Consider the following 26,902-nt stretch of genomic DNA (forward strand, 5'->3'; position numbering starts at 1 on the left):
TTAATCAAAAGAAAATATGTAACCTTTTACTAAGGGAATCATTTGCCATATAGTACACTACAGGAAATGTATTGAAGCATTGGTTGATCTCACCGATGTGAGATGTGTAGACTAGATGGAGCATTTTTTCTTCAATGGGATGTAATGTAATATGAATGGCTATTTCTCGGGGTCTCTGGGTAATTTATCAATCCAGTATTATAATTTCTGAATATTTAAGGACTGATCATCCAAGCTGGCACTGCCACTGGCCGAGCTTGGTCAAGTGCACGAATTTTAATAACGTGATAAAATTGAAACTTTAATTTAAAGGAAAGAGACAGCGTTAACTTAAAAAAATATATTAATAATACAAAACTGGCCGCCCGGTTATTCTAGGCTAGGGAGTCTGTGCTGCAATCCTGACCAGCGGATATTCCACGCCCATCATATACAGTAAACTCACTTTTTTGTTCCGCCTCGCATAAATTAGGAACCCATCTTAGTTTCCTCATTTACAGCCCCGAAATAAACGCAATTATTTATTATTTAAACGCAGTTACTTAGCTATCGCAATCGGGCCACTTGCCGGGTCAGAGCTTGGAGTTTAATGTAAGAAAACAAGTAGTGCTATACAGGGAGTAAAATAAATAAAAATGGTATTGCCACAAAAAAGCACATAAAATGTTTACCCTAAAATAACAACAATTTAAAAAAAGCAAGCAACGACGGACACTAATATGTAACGCATGCAGAAACAATTCAGTAAAAACACAATAAATAAATATCCGGGCCACAATGTCTGCACATACCATCCCGTCTAATTGTTTTTCTCTGCTCTGTCGCTGGGTTAACTTTCTGCGTTACCAGAAAAAAATATCACACTCAGGGAGTGTGCAGTTGTTAAATTCCAGATTTCATAGGGAGCGATTTTACAGGCATTGTTTACGGGGAATTACCCGAATTTCCCTTTCCTGAAATAAGCGGCTGAGTCCGGACGGGCGGTGGCTTCCTTTATGTTCCCTTTGAGAGGGTACTACGACAACTGACCGCTGAACTGGGGACACAAGACGCAAGTTTTTGAATATGGAACAGAAAAAGTGTAGGTTCCTACTCATGGTCGGTTTACTTTTGGAGCGGATGTTTTGTACGAATGGAAGTAAGTAACGTGGAGTAAATTATTAGTTTTACATTGAAATCTGGGATAAAAATTCACTTTGCTGATATCTTATGTTCGGTAAATGTTATTTGATCGCTCTTAATTTAGATTATTTGAATAAGGCATCTCAGTTAGGTTAATTGCTTAGGAAAGCTTTGGACAGTCACAACTGCTAAAGTCTCTCCAACGTGGGGAAACGCAAACGCAGAATTGCACGGCCTTCAGAGTTTCCTCCAGCGCCTAACTTACTTGGCAAACACAAATTTGGTGAGCAGTCTCAAATGTGAAATTTTGTCCCGCCTCAGATGAAGATTCTAGCAGTTTCTGACCTGAAAGTTCTTATTGCCCACGTGATCATGCCTGGGAGAGAACATATTGCATGGTAGAAAATCTAAATTAGGGGCAGAGTGTCAGTTTCCGTGATACGGCCTAACAGTTTAATTACAGTGTAGCGCAGGTCTTATCAACATGCATGCATGTCCCAGTGTCCAAATTGCCAGCTTCAATAGAATGTGTGCGTGCGTGCGTGCGTGTGTGCGTGCATGCATGCGTGTGTGCGTGTGTGTATGTATGTTGGGGTCACTTTATTGATGTTCAGTTGCTCTTATTTGTAAGGCTTTTTTTGCATTGTGGGGCATGGTGTCCTTCTTGGTTAGGGAGTCAATGTTAAAAAGGAATTTAAAATAAACTAAAGTGTGATGATGTCTTCCTGTGGAGTTAGTGTATTGGGTTAAAACAAGAACCAAGAGAGAAATACAAACAAGCTCACTTGATCTATAATTGTAATCTGTATCATTTACACTCTTATACAGAAGCATGTACTTCAGAGTACTAACTCTGCTTCCAGGCTCACTTTATCTTTCTGTATTCTAACTGCAAGTGTTTGCCTTATTTGTATTGTATGACAGTTGTATTTGTCTGTTTGTATTCTTGTGTTATTGTTGTAACAATTTTTATGCTGCTTTCATGGCCAGGTCACTCTTGAAAAAGAGATTTTAATCTCAATGAGACTTTTACCTGGTTAAATAAAGGAGATATATATATATATATATATATATATATATATATATATATATACATACAGCATAATATCACATTTATGTAATGAAGAATAATTCATTATCCTGAAGCTCTCAACTAACTAGATGATGCTGGTATTGGTGCAATTGTCTGTAGATTCAAATATCTCTGTTGGAAGAATTTGTCATGGACGACTTTTTATGTATTTATTTATTTATATATTATACAGTTAAATACATTTTAATGCATCATGTGCGCAGGTATTTTCATTGAAGAACCCTTTCCTGTCCTGCATGTGCAGTAAGTGGGAAATAAAGTTACATGCGGAACAGAAAGTGAAAGTTCCTCCTTTTTTTGTCTCTCATACTGTCGTATGTTACAGATAACATCCCAGCAATCATTAGTATTTAAACTCCAGTTAAAACGGGCCACTTCCTGTCCTGATTACTGAAGATAATGAAGTCCTGAGGAAGTACTCAGTTACAATCCTTCCTTTTCATATTTTAACAGATTCTAGTGAATGTTCACTGATGATCCAGCCTTCCACAGTGGTGGTGAGATTTGGAGATCCAGTATCGGTGAACTGCACTGTTCCAGGAGATCATGAGGGAATCGGCTGGGAGGCTTCAGAGGGATCTGTTAAAGTACCAGCAGGCACCCAGTATGTCACTTGGAGTTTAGAGACCCTGACAGACTGGAACATAAGACCTAAATGCTACGCCAACTTTCAGACCGGTCCAAGCTCTGGTATTCAGTGTGATGAAAAGCTCAATATTACAGTGTACAGTAAGTTCTCCTCTCCTCCTCACAGAGCTGAAGTAGAGTCCCATTATATATCTCGTTTAATGTGAGACTTAAGAGGCTTTAGTTTCCTGTGTTGGTCTCAGGTGAAGCAGCAGTCGGCCTTCTGTTGCTAACGAAACACAACTCAATGTGATAACTCTCATGGACTACCTAGGATATCTGAACTCATTATGAATAATGTATTTATAATCACAAATATTATTTAGAAGAAATTATGATCTTTTCTACAGAGCCTTCAGACAGTGTCTTCATCAGTGCTATGAACCACATAGGCCCAATGCTGGAGGGGAAACAGTACCAGCTGCGGTGTGAGGTCCAGAACATCGCTCCTGTTCAGTACCTCACTGTGAAGTGGTATAAAGGGGAAACATTAGAGAATCAAACGTCCTATGATGCTCTCACTAAGAAACCAGTGACTGTGTCCTCTACCGTCCTGATCACACCCACCAGCGCTGATGATGGAGCGCAGTACAGATGTGTGGCAGTGCTGGAACTGGGACCTGAAGGACCACAACCCCCACCTTCATATAAATCTGATCCCCTCAACATCACTGTGCACTGTGAGTCTATTAGCACTGTCTGTACCACCAGCATCACTGTGACTCTGGTTATTGCATAGTTTTGGCATGTTATTGGAGGTGTGGTTGTGTGAAATACAGTATGTGACAGTGGAAGCCCCAGCAAAGTCATTCTGTGGCTCTATATCGCCCTCTTTCTGTGATATTCTGTACCTGCAGATAAACCCAGGATCACAGAGTGTCTGGGCCATGTGAAGCTGAGGGAGGGTGAATCTCTGGATACTTTGGCCTCCTGCAGAGCTGAGGGGAACCCCTTTCCCATGGTCACATGGTACAGAGACCAATCAGAGTTCAACAGTTCCACACAACTGACCAAGAGACAAGGCGGACAGTACACCCTCATAGCCAAGAACACCTACGGAACAGCCAATCACACACTGGAGATTGAAGTTCTCTGTAAGTCAATGCTTTCCTGTTGCAGGCATGTCCCAGTGTCCATGTTCCTACATCACATTATTTAAATCTCATCGTCTTTTGACTGCATCGCCAGACCTGGAGCAAATATACATTTAATGATGCTTTTGAAAAGTAAGAAATATTTACAAAATAATACTAAAATATTTAAGATAGGAACTATTATTAAAATAATCAAATACCACTTGAATGTGATTGAACATTTTAATTCCAGTTCCCAGAAAATAATTTTCTTTAAAATTATTTGAATAAGCATTGCAATAAGTAACTCTTTGAAAATGATTTTTAAACAAATATGTACACATACCGATAGCTAGCTAACATCCACAGCCCAGCTTCATAATAGCAAGCTAATGACGATAACCCAGCTTCTTAGCTAATGTTGACCCATTTATAGAAAATGAATCACAGTTACTCTTAAATTGCCAGCTTCAATAGAATGTGTGCGTGTGTGCGTGCGTGTGTGTGTGTGTGTGCGTGCATGCATGCGTGTGTGCGTGTGTGTATGTATGTTGGGGTCACTTTACTAATGTTCAGTTGCTCTTATTTGTAAGGGTTTTTTTGCATTGGTGGGGCATGTTGTCATTCTTGGTTAGGGAGTCAATGTTAAAAAGGAATTAAAAATAAACTAATGTAATGAAGCATAATTCATTATCCTGAAGCCTATATTATCCTGAAGCTCTGAAGCCAATAATCCTCTGGTTATTGCATAGTTTTGGAATGTTATTGGAGGTGTGGTTGTGTGAAATACAGTATGTGACAGTGGAAGCCCCAGCAAAGTCATTCTGTGGCTCTATATCGCTCTCTTGCTGTGATATTCTGTACCTGCAGATAAACCCAGGATCACAGAGTGCCCGGACCATGTGACGCTGAGGGAGGGTGAATCTCTGGATACTTGGTCTCCTCTGCAGGACTGAGGGAACCCTCTCCCATGGTCACATGTCAGAGACCAATCAGAGTCAACAGTTCCACCAACTGAACATAGACAAGGCGGGCAGTACACCCTCATAGCCAAGAACACCTACGGAACGCCATCACACACTGGAGATTGAAGTTCTCTGTAAGTCAATCTTTCCTGTCATGCATGTCCCAGTGTCCATTTTTCTTTACATCACATTATTTAAATCTTTGTCTTTTGACTGCATCGCGACCTGGAGCAATATACATTTAATGATGCTTTTGAAAAGTAAGAAATATTACAAATATACTTAAATATTTAGATAGGAAACTATTATTAAAATATCAAATACCACTTGTATGTGATTGAACAATTTAATTCAGTTCCCAGAAATAATTTCTTTAAATTATTGAATAAGCTTGCAATAAGTAACTCTTGAAATGTTTTAACAATATGTACACTACGATAGCTAGCTACGTCCACAGACCAGCTCATAATAGCAAGCTAATGACGATACCCAGTTTCTTAGCTATGTTGACCCGTTAGGAAAATAATCACAGTACTCTTAAATTGCCAGATTCAAGAATGGTGCGTGTGTCGTGGTGTGTGTCTACGTGCATGCATGCTGTGTATGTATGTTGGGTCACTTACTAATGTCAGTGCTCTATTTGTAAGGGTTTTTTGCATTGTGTGGGCAGTTGTCAATTTTTGGTTAGGGATCATGTAAAAGGATTAAATAAACTAATGTAATGAAGCATAATTCATTATCCTGAAGCCTATATTATCCTGAAGCACTGAAGCCAATAATCCTCTGGTTATTGCACAGTTTTGGAATGTTATTGGAGGTGTGGTTGCGTGAAATATAGTATGTGACAGTGGAAGCCCCAGCAAAGTCATTCTGTGGCTCTAAATCACCCTCTTGCTGTGATATTCTGTACCTGCAGATAAACCCAGGATCACAGAGTGCCCGGACCATGTGAAGCTGAGGGAGGGTGAATCTCTGGATACTTTGGTCTCCTGCAGAGCTGAGGGGAACCCCTCTCCGATGGTCACATGGTACAGAGACCAATCAGAGTTCAACAGTTCCACACAACTGACCAAGAGACAAGGCGGGCAGTACACCCTCATAGCCAAAAACACCTACGGAACAGCCAATCACACACTGGGGATTGAAATTCTCTGTAAGTCAGTTCTTTCCTGTTGCAGGCATGTCCCAGTGTCCATGTTCCTACATCACATTATTTAAATCTCATTGTCTTTTGATTGCATCGCCAGACCTGGAGCAAATATACATTTAATGATGCTTTTGAAAAGTAAGAAATATTTACAAAATAATACTAAAAATATTTAAGATAGGAACTATTATTAAAATAATCAAATACCACTTGTATGTGATTGAACATTTTAATTCCAGTTCCCAGAAAATAATTTTCTTTAAAATTATTTGAATAAGCATTGCAATAAGTAACTCTTTGAAAATTATTTTTAAACAAATATGTACACATCCCGATAGCTAGCTAACATCCACAGCCCAGCTTCATAATAGCAAGCTAATGACGATAACCCAGCTTCTTAGCTAATGTTGACCCGTTTATGGAAAATTAATCACAGTTACTCTTAAATTGCCAGCTTCAATAGAATGTGTGCGTGTGTGCGTGCGTGTGTGTGTGTGTGCGTGCATGCATGCGTGTGTGTATGTATGTTGGGGTCACTTTACTAATGTTCAGTTGCTCTTATTTGTAAGGGTTTTTTTGCATTGGTGGGGCATGGTGTCATTCTTGGTTAGGGAGTCAATGTTAAAAAGGAATTAAAAATAAACTAATGTAATGAAGCATAATTCATTATCCTGAAGCCTATATTATCCTGAAGCTCTGAAGTCAGCAATCCTCTGGTTATTGCATAGTTTTGGCATGTTATTGGAGGTGTGGTTGTGTGAAATATAGTATGTTACAGTGGAAGTTCCAGCAAAGTCATTCTGTGGCTCTATATCGCCCTCTTGCTGTGATATTCTGTATTTGCAGATAAACCCAGGATCACAGAGTGCCCGGACCATGTGACGCTGAGGGAGGGTGAATCTCTGGATACTTTGGTCTCCTGCAGAGCTGAGGGGAACCCCTCTCCCATGGTCACATGGTACAGAGACCAATCAGAGTTCAACAGTTCCACACAACTGACCAAGAGACAAGGCGGGCAGTACACCCTCATAGCCAAGAACACCTACGGAACAGCCAATCACACACTGGGGATTGAAATTCTCTGTAAGTCAATGCTTTCCTGTTGCAGGCATGTCCCAGTGTCCATGTTCCTACATCACATTATTTAAATCTCATTGTCTTTTGACTGCATCGCCAGACCTGGAGCAAATATACATTTAATGATGCTTTTGAAAAGTAAGAAATATTTACAAAATAATACTAAAAATATTTAAGATAGGAACTATTATTAAAATAATCAAATACCACTTGTATGTGATTGAACATTTTAATTCCAGTTCCCAGAAAATAATTTTCTTTAAAATTATTTGAATAAGCATTGCAATAAGTAACTCTTTGAAAATGATTTTTAAACAAATATGTACACATACCGATAGCTAGCTAACGTCCACAGCCCAGCTTCATAATAGCAAGCTAATGACGATAACCCAGTTTCTTAGCTAATGTTGACCCGTTTAAGGAAAATTAATCACAGTTACTCTTAAATTGCCAGCTTCAATAGAATGTGTGCGTGCGTGTATGTGTGTGTGTGCGTGCATGCATGCGTGTGTGTATGTATGTTGGGGTCACTTTACTAATGTTCAGTTGCTCTTATTTGTAAGGGTTTTTTTGCATTGGTGGGGCATGGTGTCATTCTTGGTTAGGGAGTCAATGTTAAAAAGGAATTAAAAGTAAACTAATGTAATGAAGCATAATTCGTTATCCTGAAGCCTATATTATCCTGAAGCTCTGAAGCCAGTAATCCTCTGGTTATTGCATAGTTTTGGCATGTTATTGGAGGTGTGGTTGTGTGAAATATAGTATGTGACAGTGGAAGTTCCAGCAAAGTCATTCTGTGGCTCTATTTTTTTCTCTTGCTGTGATGTTCTGTACCTGCAGACAAACCGAGGATCACAGAGTGCCCGGACCATGTGAAGCTGAGGGAGGGTGAATCTCTGGATACTTTGGTCTCCTGCAGAGCTGAGGGGAACCCCTCTCCCATGGTCACATGGTACAGAGACCAATCAGAGTTCAACGGTTCTGCAGCACTGACCCAGAGAAATGTGGGGCAGTATACCTTTATGGCCAAGAATCCTCTGGGCAACATCACCTGGACAGTTAATCTCACAATGTCACATCCTCCCAATGGAAGAAGTATCTGTCTCACACCTGTTAGATGCATGCTATTCCTCATTTCAATAATGAATTTCATTTGCTTCTAAGAAGGTCACTAGCACGGCCATTTGACTCATGCAGCGATTATAAGGATGCTGTTATTGCTGTTAGTAGAAAAATCATTACATTACATTTACATTGCATTTACATTACATTTACGTTACATTTATTTGGCAGACTCTTTTATCCAAGGCGATGAACAATAAGTGCATATCGAAGGTCATTGGTCCAACTACAAAACACAGGTTCGATAAGGTATATTACTCATTTTGTAACAGTTATTACATTGAACATGAACACATTAAGTCCAGTTCACACAGTGAACATTACTCTGACCTAACCTATGCTGAGTCAATCTAGGAGGCATGACTAGGAGGTATGAGAAGCTACAACATTAAAATAATGACACAAAGTACAATAAGTGCTGGACAGAGGTACATGCAACATGAAAGTGGCACAGGAGGTACATGTGTAGCGTGAAAAATGCAGAGTGGTGATAGTTAGTCCAGGAATAGTCTGAAGAGATGAGCCTTCAGGCCACGATAACAGCAATACCGGTAATGAACATGAAAATGGAAACCTCTACATAGTCACACCATGTCAGTCCAGCACCATTTTGACAAACCTGTCTTCTTTATAATGCCTGTAATGTAATGTAATGTAATTCTTCCACCCCAGGCTGAGCTGTTTTTTGCAGCTCGCTTGCTTGTTTGCTCGTTTTGAATTTGCCATGAAATATCAGCTCACTGAGCTTGTTCAGTCACTAAAGCTACTAACAAAACCACTGCTCCCAGTGACCCAAAGAGCTCACTGAGTCACTGAAGCTCTTATCAAACCACTGCTCCCAGTGACCCAAAGTGCTCACTGAGTCACTACAGCTCCTAACAAAACCACTGCTCCCAGTGACCCAAAGAGCTCACTGAGTCACTGAAGCTCCTAACAAAACCACTGCTCCCAGTGACCCAAAGTGCTCACTGAGTCACTACAGCTCCTAACAAAACCACTGCTCCAAGTAACCCAACTGATTTCACTTCGGGCAGCCTTGTCATCCATAATTATATGCAACTGGCTCTGTTCATGATGTTATAAAGACCTTTGTTTTAACTAAGTGAATAGAGTGCTTATTTACACGATTTAAAAGCTAAAAAAGGCGATGGCTGTTTTGGAGTCAGTCAGCAACATTTGTTCTTGATTTGGACTAACAATTAAATGTGATAATTATAGGAATTGTATCAAGTAAAAAAAATAAAAATTTAAATGTCACAGATGTCATTCAGTCATTAAAAAGTGCCTTGATTTTTATGTGCCGTGATGTTAAAATGGAAGATGAGATGTGTTAATTCGGAGTGAGATACTGCAGCATGTGGCATTGAAAGGGTGTCATGAACATTATCATACATGTCAGGCCATATTTTTTGAAAAGTTTTGGAAAAGTAATGGAAATATAGCTAAAGTTGCATCAAATACAATTGCTAATTAATCCAATCATAAAAATGGTATGTATAGTCATAAAACGTAAATTGGCGCGTAACCTTCGCGGTATTTTGGTGGTGTGAGAAGTTAATTCGGTCTGGCTCAGTCTGTTTACAGGCACGCCCAACAGGCACGCTTCTGCTAATGTAGCAGTTAGTAAACGTAGGCACTACTGTGCCGACAATATGCCCGGGAAGTGCAGCTTCAATAATATATCAGGGCTCGAAATTAACTTTTTTACTTGGTAGCACTGGTGCACCCAATTTCAAAAAGTTAGGAGCACCCACCAAAATGTAAGGAGCACCAACAATATATGCAATAGATTTTCTATTGATAAAAAACGACAATATAACAGTACGGTTTACAAGTAACAGTTAAACTGTCACGCCTAAAATGTGTCGACTCTTCAAGGAATTGAGTATTATGCATTCAAACGACAAAGCGCTTCTCGTCACATTAATACCGCTAATTAAATCAACCGCCAGTAAACTGCATCGGAGAAATTAGCTGTTTCAACCCGGTCGCTACCCAAAACACTACGTTAATGTTTTAAAAAAAAAATGCTGTAATCGTTCGCTTCAACTTTTCAGCTTTCGATAACGCTAATAAATTGAACATAAACTTTTGTCTTCAGGTAACATAAGTAAACGCATTAGCTCTCTGTGTCGCGTGACAGTGGAGTGCTGCAAAAGGGAGTGATTGAAGACTAATATTAACCAATTTAAAATCAGCATTAAAGGTAAGAATGTCAAGCTCACGATTGGTTAGAAGGGTCACCGTCAGCTCACAAGTGTACTAACTAGCGAATGTACAGAGGAAGAGACGTTCGACTGAAAAAAGAAAAAAAAAGGTAGCACCAGAACAATTATTTGCACTCGCACAAATGCTCCCAATTATATTTCGAAGTCGCACAGATTAAATTTTGGGAGCATATGCGACCAAAATGATCGCAATTTCGAGCCCTGTTTGAGACATTGACAAAATGTTAAACTATTCGAATTAAAATATGAAAGAATGTATCTAAGTGTGTCTGTCTGGTGTTTATTTGTTTTAGAGAGGCACCATATGTTTCAGATGCAGACCTAATTTTACTTAGTGTTACAATAAATAATTTTAAATCGCCCCGCTGAAATAAAGTCATTTGTTTTGGTCATGGGAATTCAGTTAAAGGTTGTGGAGAAGTCATGGAAAAGTCATTGAAAATCATTGGTGAAAAAGTGTATGAACCCTGGTTTATGCTTCCCTGCAAATAAACATCACCTCCTAAATTTATGCTGTACACATGCAGTTTCATTAACATTCCCATTTGGGAAGTTTGGTGTTGGTAGGATGCTTGTGCATAGAAGCTGAATTATGCACTAAAGAGCAATGGAGTGTAAAAACCAGGTGTACTTGAATTCTTTAAAAAATCAACCCCGTTTTTATTTATTTATTTTTTTTTTACATCAACCAATGTCCATATATAACTTTAGTACATTTACAGCCAGAGCCCAGGTCTGATAGTATTTCTCCAGCAGAACCTGGTTCTTCAAAAAGCCCCTGTTCAGTGTGTGACTGCAGAACCAGGCTGCCCGCAAAAACAAGGTATTTTATATCTAGTAGTGTGAGGCCTGGGTATATTGATCGTTCCAACATGAGGCTAATTCACTGACACTCTAGCCTGAGCAGGTATCTACAAATCTGTTGTGTTAGTCTCTTCTGATTATCTCTGGTGTTAGCATTGTGCTGGTTGAAGAATAGCAACTTTGTGTGTCTTCTTGTTCTCGCTGATCGAATTGTTCTCACCAAAAGTTTGCAGTAATGACTCTGAAAAAAGCAAGCCCTTCACAGTGGCAGTTTCTCTGCTCGACTGTGTGGTTTCCTGTGACACCAGTTGATGCCGGATTTCCGCTGCACGTTGTCTCTTCAAGAAAAGCATTTCCATCAGAGAGCGACTGCTGAATCTTTTTAGAGGACCGTCAGATCTGCATTATCTAGAAGCACAACTGCCAGAGCGCATCCCCAGATTGAACCGTCAGAAACGACCCTAATAATCCAGAAGCGGGTCATCGGCCTTCAGTCTTTCAAGGTGGAAACGATGGGATCTGGGCAGCTGCTTGGCATCCTGTTGCTCTTGCAGACCGTTGTCTGCGATGACTGTGAGTATCTTCTTGCGCATGCATGGTGTCTGTGCGTGTTCACACCAGGGTCAGCCTGAGAATTTCCACAAAAAAACCCCTGCAAAACTAAGCTGGCAGTTCGTCAAGAGGAATGGGATGGGGTGGAGATGAGCTTATGGTAGTTCAAGTGTTCTATCGACTAGGTGGGGGCAATACAAGTAGCTCGCTAAAATCCACAACCCAGTTTCATAGCTACGGTTTGCTAGGCAATGACCGTAACCCCACTTATTTGCTCACTTTGGCCAGTTTATGGAAAATGAACCATTTACTATTTAAAATGGCGGCCTCAATAAAACATGTGTGTGTGTGTGGGTCGCTTTACTAATATTGAGTTGTTCTCATTTGTAAGCCTTTTCTTTTCTTTTTTTTTTTGCATTGGCGGGGCATTGGTGTCATTCTTGGTTAGGAAGTCAACGTTAAAATGGACTTAAAAATGGACTAAAGTGTGATGATGTCTTCCTGTGGAGCTAGAGTAGTGGGTTAAAACAAGAACCAAGAAAGAAATACAAACAAGCTCACTTGATCTGTAATTGTAATCTGTATCATTTACACTCTTATAGAGAAGCATGTACTTCAGAGTACTAACTCTGCTTCCAAGCTCACTGTATCTTTCTGTATTCTAACTGCAACTGTTTGCCTGTGGTATACATACAGCATAATATCACATTAATGTAATGAATAATAATTCATTATCCAGAAGCTCTCAACTAACAGATGATGCTGGTACTGGACATTAGGTGCAATTGTCTCTAAATTCAAAAATCTCTGTTGGGAGAATTTGTCAGGGACTTTTTATATATTTATTTATTTATGCATTATAAAATTAAATACATTTTGATGCATCATGTGCGCAGGTATTTTCATTGAAGAACCCTTTCCTGTCCTGCATGTGCAGTAAGTGGGAAATAAAGTTACATGCGGAACAGAAAGTGAAAGTACAGAGAGAAGGGATTCCTTTCCTCCTTTTTTGTCTCTCATACTGTCATATGTTACAGATAAAATCCCAGCAGTCATTAGTATTTAAACTCCAGTTAAAACGGGCCACTTCCTGTCCTGATTACTGAAGATAATGAAGTCCTGAGGAAGTACTCAGTTACAATCCTTCCTTTTCATATTTTAACAGATTCTAGTGAATGTCCACTGATGATCCAGCCTTCCACTGTGGTGGTGAGATATGGAGATCCAGTATCGGTGAACTGCACTGTTCCAGGAGATCATGAGGGAATCGGCTGGGAGGCTTCAGAGGGATCTGTTGACATGGTATCAGACAGCCAGTTTGTCACCTGGAGTTTGGAGACCCTGACAGACTGGGAGATAAGACCTAAATGCTACGCCAACTTTCAGACCGGTCCAGGCTTTGTTTTTCAGTGTGACACAAAGCTCAATATTACAGTGTACAGTAAGTTCTCCTCTCCTCCTCATAGTAGAGTATAGAGTCCCATTATATCTCTTGTTTAATGTAAGGCTAAAGAGGCTTTAGTTTCCTGTGTTGTTCTCAGGTGAGGTAGCAGTCGGCCTTCATGGTGAAGACTGCTTTTGTCTGTTGCTAAAGAAACATAATTCAATGTGATAACTCTCATAGACTACCTAAGGTATCTGAACGCATTATGAATAATGTATTTATAATCACAAATAGTATTCAGAAGAAATTATGATCTTTTCTGCAGAGCCTTCAGACAGTGTCTTCATCAGTGCTATGAACCACACAGGCCCAATGCTGGAGGGGAAACAGTACCAGCTGCAGTGTGAGGTCCAGAACATCGCTCCTGTTCAGTACCTCACTGTGAAGTGGTATAAAGGGGAAACATTAGAGAATCAAACCTCCTATGATGCTCTCACTAAGACTCCAGTGACTGTGTCCTCTACCCTCCTGATCACACCCACCAGCGCTGATGATGGAGCGCAGTACAGCTGTGTGGCAGAGCTGGAACTGGGACCTGAAGGACCACAACCCCCACCTTCAACTGAATCTGATCCCCTCAACATCACTGTAAACTGTGAGTCTATTAGCACTGTCTGTACCACCAGCATCACTGTGATTCTGGTTATTGCATAGTTTTGGCATGTTATTGGAGGTGTGGTTGTGTGAAATACAGTATGTGACAGTGGAAGCCCCAGCAAAGTCATTCTGTGGCTCTATATCGCCCTCTTGCTGTGATGTTCTGTACCTGCAGATAAACCCAGGATCACAGAGTGCCCGGACCATGTGAAGCTGAGGGAGGGTGAATCTCTGGATACTTTGTCTCCTGCAGAGCTGAGGGGAACCTTCCATGGTCACTGGTACAGAGACCAATCAGAGTTCAACGTTCTGCAGCACTGACCCAAGAAATGGGCAGTAACCTTTATGGCAAGAATCTCTGGGCACATCACTGACAGTTAATCTCACAATGTCAATCTCCCAATGGAAGAAGTATCTGTCTCACACTGTTAGATGCATGCTATTCCTCATTTCAATAATGAATTTAATTTGCTTCTGAGAAGGTCACTAGCACGCCAACATTTGACTCATGCGCGATTATAAGGATGCTGTTATCGTTAGTAGAAAATCATTACATTACATTACATTGCATTTCATTACATTACGTTACATTTATTTGGCAGACTCTTTTATCCAAGGCGATGAACATAAGTGCATATCGAAGTCTTTGTCCAACTACAAACACAGGTTTGATAAGTATCTCATTTGTAACATTTTTACATTGAACATGAACACATTAAGTCCAGTCACACAGTGAACATTACTCGACCTAACCTATGCTGAGTCAACAGAGGCATGACTAGGAGGCATGAGAAACTACACATTAAAATAATGACACAAAGTACAATAGTGCTGGACAGAGGTACATGCAACATGAAATGCACAGGAGGTATTGTATGTGAAAAATGGATTTAAGTGATAAATGATCCCAGATCGGAGTGCTTCGCAGAGTGGTGAAGTTAGTCCAGGAATAGTCTGAAGAGATGACCTTCAGGCACGATAACAGCAATACGTAATGAACATGAAAATGGAAACCCTACATAGTCACACCATGTCAGTCCGCACCATTTTGACCAAACCTGTCTTTTTATAATGCCTGTATGTAATGTAATGTAATTCTTCCACCCCAGGCTGAGTGTTTTTGCAGCTCGCTTGCTTGCTTGCTTGTTTTGAATTTGCCATGAAATATCAGCTCACTGAGCTTGTTCAGTCACTAAAGCTACTAACAAAACCACTGCTCCCAGTGACCCAAAGTGCTCACTGAGTCACTAAAGCTACTAACAAAACCACTGCTCCCAGTGACCCAAAGTGCTCACTGAGTCACTACAGCTCCTAACAAAACCACTGCTCCAAGTAACCCAAAGAGCTCACTGAGTCACTGAAGCTCCTAACAAAACCACTGCTCCCAGTGACCCAAAGTGCTCACTGAGTCACTACAGCTCCTAACAAAACCACTGCTCCAGTAACCAACTGATTTCACTTGGGCAGCCTTGTCATCCATAATTATATGCAACTGGCTCTGTTCATGATGTTATAAAGACCTTTGTTTTAACTAAGTGAATAGAGTGCTTATTTACACGATTTAAAAGCTAAAAAAGGCGATGGCTGTTGTGGAGTCTGTCAACAACATTTGTTCTTGATTTGGACTAACAATTAAATGCAATAATTATAGGAATTGTATCAAGTAAAAAAAAATAAAAAATTAAATGTCACAGATGTCATTCAGTCATTAAAAGGTGCCTTGAATTTTGTGTGCCGTGATGTTAAAATGGAAGATGAGATGTGTTCATTCAGAGTGAGATACTGCAGCATGTGGCATTCAAAGGGTGTCCTGAACATTATCATACATGTCAGGCCATGGCCTGATGATACACTACATTTACATGGATGTTTATGCTTCCCTGCAAATAAACATCACCTCCTAAATCTATGCTGTACACATGCAGTTTCATTAACATTCCCATTTGGGAAGTTTGGTGTTGGTAGGATGCTTGTGCATAGAAGCTGAATTATGCACTAAAGAGCAATGGAGTGTAAAAACCAGGTGTACTTGAATTCTTTAAAAAATCAACCCCGTTTTTATTTATTTACTTATTTATTTTTTTAACATCAGCCAGTGTCCATATATAACTTTAGTACATTTACGGCCAGAGCCCAGGTCTGATAGTATTTCTCCAGCAGAACCTGGTTCTTCAAAAAGCCCCTGTTCAGTGTGTGACTGCAGAACCAGGCTGCCCTCAAAAACAAGGTATTTTATATCTAGTAGTGTGAGGCCTGGGTATATTGATTGTTCCAACATGAGGCTAATTCACTGACACTCTAGCCTGAGCAGGTATCTACAAATCTGTTGTGTTAGTCTCTTCTGATTATCTCTGGTGTTAGCATTGTGCTGGTTGAAGAATAGCAACTTTGTGTGTCTTCTTGTTCTCGCTGATCAAATTGTTCTCAGCAAAAGTTTGCAATAATGACTCTGAAAAAAGCAAGCCCTTCACAGTAGCAGTTTCTCTGCTCGACTGTGTGGTTTCCTGTGACACCAGTTGATGCCGGATTTCCGCTGCACGTTGTCTCGTCAAGAAAAGCATTTCCATCAGAGAGCGACTGCTGAATCTTTTGAGAGGACCGTCAGATCTGCATTATCTAGAAGCACAACTGCCAGAGCGCATCCCCAGATTGAACTGTCAGAAACGACCCTAATAATCCAGAAGCAGGTCATCGGCCTTCAGTCTTTCAAGGTGGAAACGATGGGATCTGGGCAGCTGCTTGGCATCCTGTTGCTCTTGCAGACCATTGTCTGCGATGACTGTGAGTATCTTCTTGCGCATGCATGGTGTCTGTGCGTGTTCACACCAGGGTCAGCCTGAGAATTTCCACAAAAAAACCCCTGCAAAACTAAGCTGGCAGTTCGTCAAGAGGAATGGGATGGGGCGGAGGTGAGCGTATGGTAGCTCAAGTGTTCCATCGACTGGGTGGGGGCAATACAAATAGCTCGCTAAAATCCACAACCCAGTTTCATAGCTACCGTTTGCTAGGCAATGACCGTAACCCCACTTATTTACTCACTTTTGCCAGTTTATGGAAAATGAACCATTTACTATTTAAAATGGCGTCCTCAATAAAACATGTGCGTGTGTGTGGGTCGCTTTACTAATATTGAGTTGTTCTCATTTGTAAGCCTTTTCTTTTCTTTTTTTTGCATTGGCGGGACATGGTGTCATTCTTGGTTAGGAAGTCAACGTTAAAATGGACTTAAAAATGAACTAAAGTGTGATGATGTCTTCCTGTGGAGCTAGTGTAGTGGGTTAAAACAAGAACCAAGAAAGAAATACAAACAAGCTCACTTGATCTGTAATTGTAATCTGTATCATTTACACTCTTATAGAGAAGCATGTACTTCAGAGTACTAACTCTGCTTCCAAGCTCACTTTATCTTTCTGTATTCTAACTGCAAGTGTTTGCCTGTGGTATACATACAGCATAATATCACATTAATGTAATGAATAATAATTCATTATCCAGAAGCTCTCAACTAACAGGTGATGCTGGTATTGGACATTAGGTGCAATTGTCTCTAGATTCAAAAATCTCTGTTTGTCAGGGACTTTTTATATATTTATTTATTTATGCATTATAAAGTTAAATACATTTTGATGCATCGTGTGCGCAGGCATTTTCATTGAAGAACGCTTTCCTGTCCTGCATGTGTAGTAAGTGGGAAATAAAGTTACATGCGGAACAGAAAGTGAAAGTACAGAGAGAAGGGATTCCTTTCCTCCTTTTTTGTCTCTCATACTGTCATATGTTACAGGTAAAAATCCCAGCAGTCATTAGTATTTAAACTCCAGTTAAAACGGGCCACTTCCTGTCCTGATTACTGAAGATAATGAAGTCCTGAGGAAGTACTCAGTTACAATCCTTCCTTTTCATATTTTAACAGATTCTAGTGAATGTCCACTGGTGATCCAGCCTCTCACAGTGGTGGTGAGATATGGAGATCCAGTATCGGTGAACTGCACTGTTCCAGGAGATCATGATGGAATCGGCTGGGAGGCTTCAGAGGGATCTGTTGACATGGTATCAGACGGCCAGTTTGTCATCTGGAGTTTGGAGTCCCTGACAGACTGGGAGATAAGCCCTAAATGCTTCGGGAACTTTCTAATCAATGCAGAACGTGTTCAGTGTGATAAAAAGCTCAACATTACAGTGTACAGTAAGTTCTCCTCTCCTCCTCATAGTAGAGTATAGATTCCCATTATATCTCTTGTTTAATGTGAGGCTAAAGAGGCTTTAGTTTCCTGTGTTGGTCTCAGGTGAGGTAGCAGTCGGCCTTCATGGTGAAGACTGCTTTTGTCTGTTGCTACAGAAACATAACTCAATGTGTAGGAAAGATTGAATTTCTCATAGCCTACCTGAGATATCTGAACTCATTATGAATAACAAAATTATAATTAGAAATAATATTCAGAAGAAATAGAAATCATTATTCTTATGTCCTCTGCAGAGCTTTCAGACAGTGTGTACATCAGTGCTGTGAACCACACAGGCCCAATGCTGGAGGGGGAACAGTACCAGCTGCAGTGTGAGGTCCAGAACATTGCTCCTGTTCAGTACCTCACTGTGAAGTGGTATAAAGGGGAAACATTAGAGAATCAAACCTCCTATAATGCTCTCACTAAGACTCCAGTGACTGTGTCCTCTACCCTCCTGATCAAACCCACCAGCGCTGATGATGGAGCGCAGTACAGCTGTGTGGCAGAGCTGGAACTGGGACCTGAAGAACCACAACCCCCGCCTTCAACTAAATCTGATCCTCTCAACATCACTGTGCACTGTGAGTCTATTAGCACTGTCTGTACCACCAGCATCACTGTGACTCTGGTTATTGCATAGTTTTGGCATGTTATTGGAGGTGTGGTTGTGTGAAATACAGTATGTGACAGTGGAAGCCCCAGCAAAATCATTCTGTGGCTCTATATCGCCCTCTTTCTGTGATATTCTGTACCTGCAGATAAACCCAGGATCACAGAGTGCCTGGGCCATGTGGAGCTGAGGGAGGATGAATCTCTGGATACTTTGGCCTCCTGCAGAGCTGAGGGGAACCCCTCTCCCATGGTCACATGGTACAGAAACCAATCAGAGTTCAACAGTTCCACACAACTGACCAAAACACAAGGCGGGCAGTACACCCTCGTAGCCAAGAACACCTACGGAACAGCCAATCAAACACTGGAGATTGAAGTTCTCTGTAAGTCAATGCTTTCCTGTTGCATGCATGTCCCAGTGTCCATGTTCCTACATCACATTATTTAAATCTCATCGTCTTTTGACTGCATCGTCAGACCTGGAGCAAATATACATTTAATGATGCTTTTGAAAAGTAAGAAATATTTACAAAATAATACTAAAAATATTTAAGAGAGGAACTATTATTAAAATAATCAAATACCACTTGTATGTGATTGAACATTTTAATTCCAGTTCCCAGAAAATAATTTTCTTTAAAATTATTTGAATAAGCATTGCAATAAGTAACTCTTTGAAAATGATTTTTAAACAAATATGTACACATACCGATAGCTAGCTAACATCCACAGCCCAGCTTCATAATAGCAAGCTAACGACGATAACCCAGCTTCTTAGCTAATGTTGACCTATTTATGGAAAATGAATCACAGTTACTCTTAAATTGCCAGCTTCAATAGAATGTGTACGTGCGTGTGTGTGTGTGTTTGCGTGCATGCATGCGTGTGTGTGTGTGTGTGTGTGTATGTATGTTGGGGTCACTTTACTAATGTTCAGTTGCTCTTGTTTGTAAGCGTTTTTTTGCATTGGTGGGGCATGGTGTCATTCTTGGTTAGGGAGTCAATGTTAAAAAGGAATTAAAAATAAACTAATGTAATGAAGCATAATTCATTATCCTGAAGCCTATATTATCTTGAAGCTCTGAAGCCAATAATCCTCTGGTTATTGCATAGTTTTGGCATGTTATTGGAGGTGTGGTTGCGTGAAATATAGTATGTGACAGTGGAAGTTCCAGCAAAGTCATTCTGTGGCTCTATTTTGTTCTCTTGCTGTGATGTTCTGTACCTGCAGATAAACCCAGGATCACAGAGTGCCCGGACCATATGATGCTGAGGGAGGGTAAATCTCTGGATACTTTGGTCTCCTGTAGAGCTGAGGGGAACCCCTCTCCCATGGTCACATGGGACAGAGACCAATCAGAGTTCAACAGTTCCACACAACTGACCAAGAGACAAGGCGGGCAGTACACCCTCATAGCCAAGAACACCTACGGAACAGCCAATCACACACTGGAGATTGAAGTTCTCTGTAAGTCAATGCTTTCCTGTTGCATGCATGTCCCAGTGTCCATGTTCCTACATCACATTATTTAAATCTCATCATCTTTTGACTGCATCGCCAGACCTGGAGCAAATATACATTTAATGATGCTTCGGAAAAGTAACAAATATTTACAAAATAATACCACAAATATTTATAAAAGGAACTATTATTGGAAATAATCAAATACCACTTGTGTGTGATTGAACATTTTGATTCCAGCTCCCAGAAAATAATTTTCTTTAAAACTATTTGAGTAAGTATTGCAATAAGTAACTCTTTGAAAATGATTTTTAAACAAATATGTACACATACCGATAGCTAGCTAACATCCACAGCCCAGCTTCATAATAGCAAGCTAACGACGATAACCCAGCTTCTTAGCTAATGTTGACCCGTTTATGGAAAATTAATCACAGTTACTCTTAAATTGCCAGCTTCAATAGAATGTGTGCGTGTGCGTGTGCGCGTGCGTGCGTGCGTGCGTGTGTGTGTGTGTGTGCGTGCATGCATTGCGTGCATGCGTGCGTGTGTGTATGTATGTTGGAGTCACTTTACTAATGTTCAGTTGCTCTTATTTGTAAGGGTTTTTTTGCATGGGTGGGGCATGGTGTCATTCTTGGTTAGGGAGTCAGTGTTAAAAAGGAATTAAAAATAAACTAAAGTGTGATGATGTCTTCCTGTGGAGCTAGTGTAGTGGGTAAAAACAAGAACCAAGAGAGAAATACAAACAAGCTCTCTTGATCTGTAATTGTAATCTGTATCATTTACACTCTTATACAGAAGCATGTACTTCAGAGTACTAACTCTGCTTCCAAGCTCACTTTGTCTTTCTGTGTTCTAACTGCAAGTGTTTGCCTGTGGTATACATACAGCATAATATCACATTTATGTAATGAAGCATAATTAATTATCCTGAAGCCTATATTATCCTGAAGCTCTGAAGCCAATAATCCTCTGGTTATTGCATAGTTTTGGCATGTTATTGGAGGTGTGGTTGTGTGAAATACAGTATATGACAGTGGAAGCCCCAGCAAAGTCATTCTGTGGCTCTATATCACCCTCTCGCTGTGATATTCTGTACCTGCAGATAAACCCAGGATCACAGAGTGCCCGGACCGTATGATGCTGAGGGAGGGTAAATCTCTGGATACTTTGGTCTCCTGCAGAGCTGAGGGGAACCCCTCTCCCATGGTCACATGGTACAGAGACCAATCAGAGTTCAACAGTTCCACACAACTGACCAAGAGACAAGGCGGGCAGTACACCCTCATAGCCAAGAACACCTACGGAACAGCCAATCACACACTGGAGATTGAAGTTCTCTGTAAGTCAATGCTTTCCTGTTGCATGCATGTCCCAGTGTCCATGTTCCTACATCACATTATTTAAATCTCATTGTCTTTTGACTGCATCGCCAGACCTGGAGCAAATATACATTTAATGATGCTTTGGAAAAGTAAGAAATATTTACAAAATAATACTAAAAATATTTAAGAGAGGAACTATTATTAAAATAATCAAATACCACTTGTGTGTGATTGGACATTTTGATTCCAGCTCCCAGAAAGCAATTTTCTTGAAAATTATTTGAATAAGCATTGCAATAAGTAACTCTTTTAAAATGATTTTTAAACAAATAAGTACACATACCGATAGCTAGCTAACATCCGCAGCCCAGCTTCGTAATAGCAAGCTAGCGACGATAACCCAGCTTTTTAGCTAATGTTGACCCATTTATGGAAAATGAATCACAGTTACTCTTAAATTGCCAGCTTCAACAGAATGTGTGCGTGCGTGTGTGTGTGTGTGTGTGCGCGTGCATGCATTCGTGTGTGTGTGTGTGTGTGTATGTATGTATGTTGGGGTCACTTTACTAATGTTCAGGTGCTCTTATTTGTAAGGCTTTTTTTGCTTTGGTGGGGCATGGTGTCATTCTTGGTTAGGGAGTCAATGTTAAAATGGAATTAAAAATGAACTAAAGTGTGATGATGTCTTCCTGTGGAGCTAGTGTAGTGGGCTAAAACAAGAACCAAGAAAGAAATACAAGCAAGCTCACTTGATCTGTAATTGTAATCTGTATCATTTACACTCTTATACAGAAGCATGTACTTCAGAGTACTAACTTTGCTTCCAAGCTCACTTTATCTTTCTGTATTCTCACTGCTAGTGTTTCCCTGTGGTATACATACAGCATAATATCACATTTATGAAATGAAGAATAATTAATTTTTTTCAAGCTCTCATCTAACAGATGATGCCGGTATTGGACATTAGGTACAATTGTCTCTAGATTCAAAAATCTCTGTTGGAAGAATTTGTCATGGATTACTTTGTATGTATTTATTTATTTATACATTATACAGTTAAATACATTTTAATCCATCATGTGCGCAGGTATTTTCATCGAAGAACCTGTTCATGTACTGCAGGTGTAGTAAGTGGGACATGGTGTAATTAAACAAGGGTACAAAATAGGCAGGTACCTAGGAACAAAGTTGAGGCATGTGTATACAGCAGGAAATAAAGTTACACGCAGAAAAGGAAGTGACAGTACAGAGAGAAGGGATTCCGGATTCCTTTCCTCCTTTTTTGTCCCTCATACTGTTGTATGCTACAGATAAAATCCCAGCAGTCATTAGTATTTAAACTCCAGTTAAAACCGGCCACTTCCTGTCCTGATTACTGAAGATAATGAAGTCCTGAGGAAGTCCCCAGTTACAATCCTTATTTTTCAGATACTAGTGAATGTCCACTGATGATCCAGCCTTTTACCGTGGTGGTGAGATATGGAGATCCAGTATCGGTGAACTGCACTGTTTCAGGAACTCATGAGGGAATCGGCTGGGAGGCTTCAGAGGGAACTGTTGACATGGTAACAGAGGTCCAGTTTGTCACTTGGAGATTGGAGACCCTGACAGACTGGGAGATAAGCCCTAAATGCTTCGGGAACTTTCTAATCAATGCAGAACATGATCAGTGTGATAAAAAGCTCAACATTACAGTGTACAGTAAGTTCTCCTCTCCTTCTCATAGTAGAGTATAGAGTCCCATTATATCTCTGGTTTAATGTGAGGCTAAAGAGGCTTTAGTTTCCTGTGTTGGTCTCAGGTGAGGTAGCAGTCAGCCTTCATGGTGAAGACTGCTTTTGTCTGTTGCTACAGAAACATAACTCAATGTGTAGGAAAGATTGAATTTCTCATAGCCTACCTGAGATATCTGAACTCATTATGAATAACAAAATTATAATTAGAAATAATATTCAGAAGAAATAGAAATCATTATTCTTATGTCCTCTGCAGAGCCTTCAGACAGTGTGTACATCAGTGCTGTGAACCACACAGGCCCAATGCTGGAGGGGGAACAGTACCAGCTGCAGTGTGAGGTCCAGAACATTGCTCCTGTTCAGAACCTCACTGTGAAGTGGTACAAAGGGGAAACATTAGAGAATCAAACCTCCTATGATGCTCTCACTAAGACTCCAGTGAATGTTTCCTCTACCCTCCTGGTCAAACCCACCAGCGCTGATGATGGAGTGCAGTACAGCTGTGTGGCAGTGCTGGAACTGGGACCTGAAGGACCACAACCCCCACCTTCATATAAATCTGATCCCCTCAGCATCACTGTGCACTGTGAGTCTATTAGCACTGCCTGTGCCATAAGCAGCACCATTCTGGTTATTGCATAGTTTTGGCATGTTATTGGAGGTGTGGTTGTGTGAAATACAGTATGTGACAGTGGAAGCCCCAGCAAAGTCATTGTGTGGCTCTATATCTCCCTCTTGCTGTGATATTCTGTACCTGCAGATAAACCCAGGATCACTGTTGCCTGAATGTCCCTGTGTCTGTGACCTGCAGCAAATATAAATTTAAAGATGCTTTTGAAAAGTAAGAAATGTATACAAAATAATACCATAAATATTTCAGAAAGGAACTATTATTAAAAATAATCAAATACCACTTAGATGTGACTTAAAATCTTAATTCCAATTCCCAGAAGGTCATTAAAAAAAATAAATAAAAAAAACTATTTTAACAACCATTGCAAAGAGTAAATCTACTCTAGTAACTTTAAAATTCTTATAGAAAGACTATGTACACATACATTCATGTTTTTTGTTGTTTTTGTTGTTCATAATTTAAAATGTAATTGCTTAATTATTTTTATGAATTCAAATGTTTGACTCCTGGTGACTCATTGCTGAGTGTCTGAGTCCCAGTGAATAACTGCTGCATGTTTGATTACAGGTGTAGCATTGCTGCATGTTTGAGTCCTGGTGACTCATTACTGAGTGTTTGATTACGGGTGTAGCATTGCTGCATGTTTGAGTCCTGGTGACTCATTGCTGATTGTTTGAGTCCTGGTGAATCATTACTGAGTGTTTGATTACGGGTGTAGCATTGCTGCATGTTTGAGTCCTGGTGACTCATTGCTGATTGTTTGAGTCCTGGTGACTCATTGCTGATTGTTTGAGTCCTGGTGACTCATTGATGAGTGTTAATACAGGAGACTCATTGTTGTGTGTTTTATGTACTGGTGATTCATCGCTGTGTGATTGACTCCTGGTGTGTGACTGATATGTATTTGAGTACTGTTGACATTTTGCAGTGTGTTGGGTGTGCTGTTGTCCACGTGATGTGTTTTGTTGCTGTAATAATACAGCCATATAAAACCTCTCTCTTTCTGCCAGATCCACCTAGGTTTGAGCAGGTGAAGGAGTGGGTGAATGTAACCCAGGGAGATGAGGTGATCCTGGAGTGCCTGGCTGAGGGAAATCCCAGTCCTGTACTCACCTGGGAAACGACTGCTGCTGAGATTCCACAGGTGTCCACCAGAGGGCGGCAGAGTAATGCCACCATCAGCAGAGCCACATCATCTAATGCTGGTGTCTACACCTGCAATGCGACGAATGACCAGGGCATGTCCTCCAAGACTGTCACCGTCACTGTGATGGAAAAGGGTCGCACAAAATTGGGTAATGTCTGTGATGTCATGAAATCATGCCACATGACCTGTGACATCACATTGCACGGGCCATGTCATTATTAGACTTTCCCTGTCATTTTGATAATGACAGGCAATCTCTGTGGTGGTGACTATGCTCAGTAACAGTGCATATTTTCTTCCTCTTGCAGGCTACGTCTATGTTTTAGTTATTTTGGGGATAGTGTTTATACTGGTGCTGATCATCTTATCGCTTAGATCATATATGAAACATCAAGGGAAATATAACGTCACGCCAATATACTCTCCTGGAAGGAGGGATCCAGTAGAGATACCACTGAACTCCTGCAATAGTAATGGGACCGCCTCCTGCACCTAGAGCAGTGTGGTGCCCCACTGCCAGGCCTGCCATTGGACCACTGAGTTGAGGGACAGAGCCAGGGATTAGAGTTCTAAACTGCGGGGTGGAACCATTGATTAGAGCAGTGACATGAGGGGGGTGGAGCCAGCCAATGGAATCTTGACTGAGGGGTGTGGAGCCAGCCAATGGAATCTTGACTGAGGGGTGTGGAGCCAGCCAATGGAATCTTGACTGAGGGGTGTGGAGCCAACCAATGGAATCTTGACTGAGGGATTCACCACCACCAGCAGCCAGCACCACTGACACGAGGCAGGATGGATGCAATAGATTCATGCCGTTTTGCCCAATTCTTACCCTACCATCTGCATGCCAAAGCAGAACCTGAGATTTGACAGACCAAGCAACATTTTTCCAATCTTCAGTCATCCAATTTTGGTGATGATGTGCCCACTGTAGCCTCATCTTCCTGTTCTTAGCTGACAGAAGTGAGACTTGGCACGGTCTTCTTCTACTATGGCCCATCCGCTTCAAGGTTTGATGCATTGTGCGGTCAGACATGCCCTTCTGCACACCACTGTTGTGAACAGCTGTTATCTGAACATTTGTGTTATCTTGAATGGATCTGTCCATTCTGCTCTGAAGTCACTCATTAACAAAGTGTTTTCACCCACAGAACTGGCGCTCCCTGAATGTTTTTTTACCCCACCATTCTCTGTAAACTCTGGAGAATATCATGCATAAAATTTGGAGGAGCAGGCTATTTGCGTTAACAAGCCTAATAAAGTGGCCACCGATTGTATATATCCTATTAAACTAGCATTTTAAAGAAATATGCTCAATTGAGCTCAATTATTTTTCCTGCCACTGTTGTGCAGCTGGCAGGAACAGTGCAGTCTGACTGTAAACATATGTTCCAACAGAAAATTGTGGTGTAGTAAACCAGTTTGCCTCTCTCTTCCATAACAATATCGTGTAAATCTGAGTTTTTCCCCACACGGCATTATGGTGTGGTCTGTCAATAAAGTATAGTCCTTTAAAGTATAGTCCATCCATTATCAACACCCTCTTATCCTGGTCAGGGTTGCGGGGGGTGGTGGAGCCTAACCCAGCATGCACTGGGTGAGATACACCTTTACACCTTGGACAGGTCGCCAATCTATTGCAGGGCACACACACCATTCACTCACACACTCATACCCATGCTGTGAGGTGACAGTGCCACTGCACCATCGTAATATCATCGTTAAGCTTGTAGTTGGGCCATAATGAAAAATAAACACATTTGTAATATTTTGTAATCCAAAGTACATCCATCCATCCATCCATCCATCATCCATACCTGCTTATACCCTGGACAGGGTCGTGGGGGGCGCTGGAGCCTATCCCAGCGTGCATTGGGCGAGAGGCAGGAATACGCACTGGACAGAC

General features: G+C 40.8%; 1 protein-coding gene and 1 long non-coding RNA gene across 14 annotated transcripts; one reads left to right on the top strand and one right to left on the bottom strand.

The window, feature by feature from the left end:
• The first annotated feature begins 921 nt into the window (after positions 1-921).
• On the top strand, positions 922-26,512 carry icam5 (intercellular adhesion molecule 5). Of its 13 annotated transcripts, none has more exons than XM_064314175.1 (15): positions 922-1,138; positions 2,669-2,944; positions 3,193-3,522; positions 3,700-3,936; positions 5,797-6,033; positions 6,874-7,110; positions 12,976-13,251; positions 18,329-18,658; positions 18,836-19,072; positions 19,921-20,157; positions 21,260-21,496; positions 22,908-23,180; positions 23,472-23,801; positions 24,860-25,144; positions 25,305-26,512. In XM_064314175.1, the coding sequence occupies exons 1-15, from the start codon at positions 1,066-1,068 to the stop codon at positions 25,490-25,492; spliced, it is 3,783 nt and encodes a 1,260-aa protein (XP_064170245.1). In that variant the 5' UTR covers positions 922-1,065; the 3' UTR covers positions 25,493-26,512. The 13 variants fall into 13 exon arrangements, with proteins under 13 accessions (XP_064170245.1, XP_064170252.1, XP_064170254.1 ...); XM_064314174.1 differs by lacking the exon at positions 18,329-18,658 and adding an exon at positions 13,520-13,849 and having other exon boundaries at positions 931-1,138; XM_064314177.1 differs by lacking the exon at positions 18,836-19,072 and having other exon boundaries at positions 925-1,138.
• LOC135242903 (uncharacterized) lies at positions 16,402-17,969 on the bottom strand. The gene is made up of 2 exons (XR_010326500.1): positions 17,763-17,969; positions 16,402-16,630 (listed from the first exon to the last, which is right to left on the bottom strand). It is a non-coding gene; the product is annotated as an uncharacterized LOC135242903 (long non-coding RNA).
• Positions 26,513-26,902: the final 390 nt, after the last annotated feature.

The sequence above is a fragment of the Anguilla rostrata genome, chromosome 17, assembly GCF_018555375.3.
Source record: "Anguilla rostrata isolate EN2019 chromosome 17, ASM1855537v3, whole genome shotgun sequence".
Lineage (NCBI taxonomy): Eukaryota > Metazoa > Chordata > Actinopteri > Anguilliformes > Anguillidae > Anguilla > Anguilla rostrata.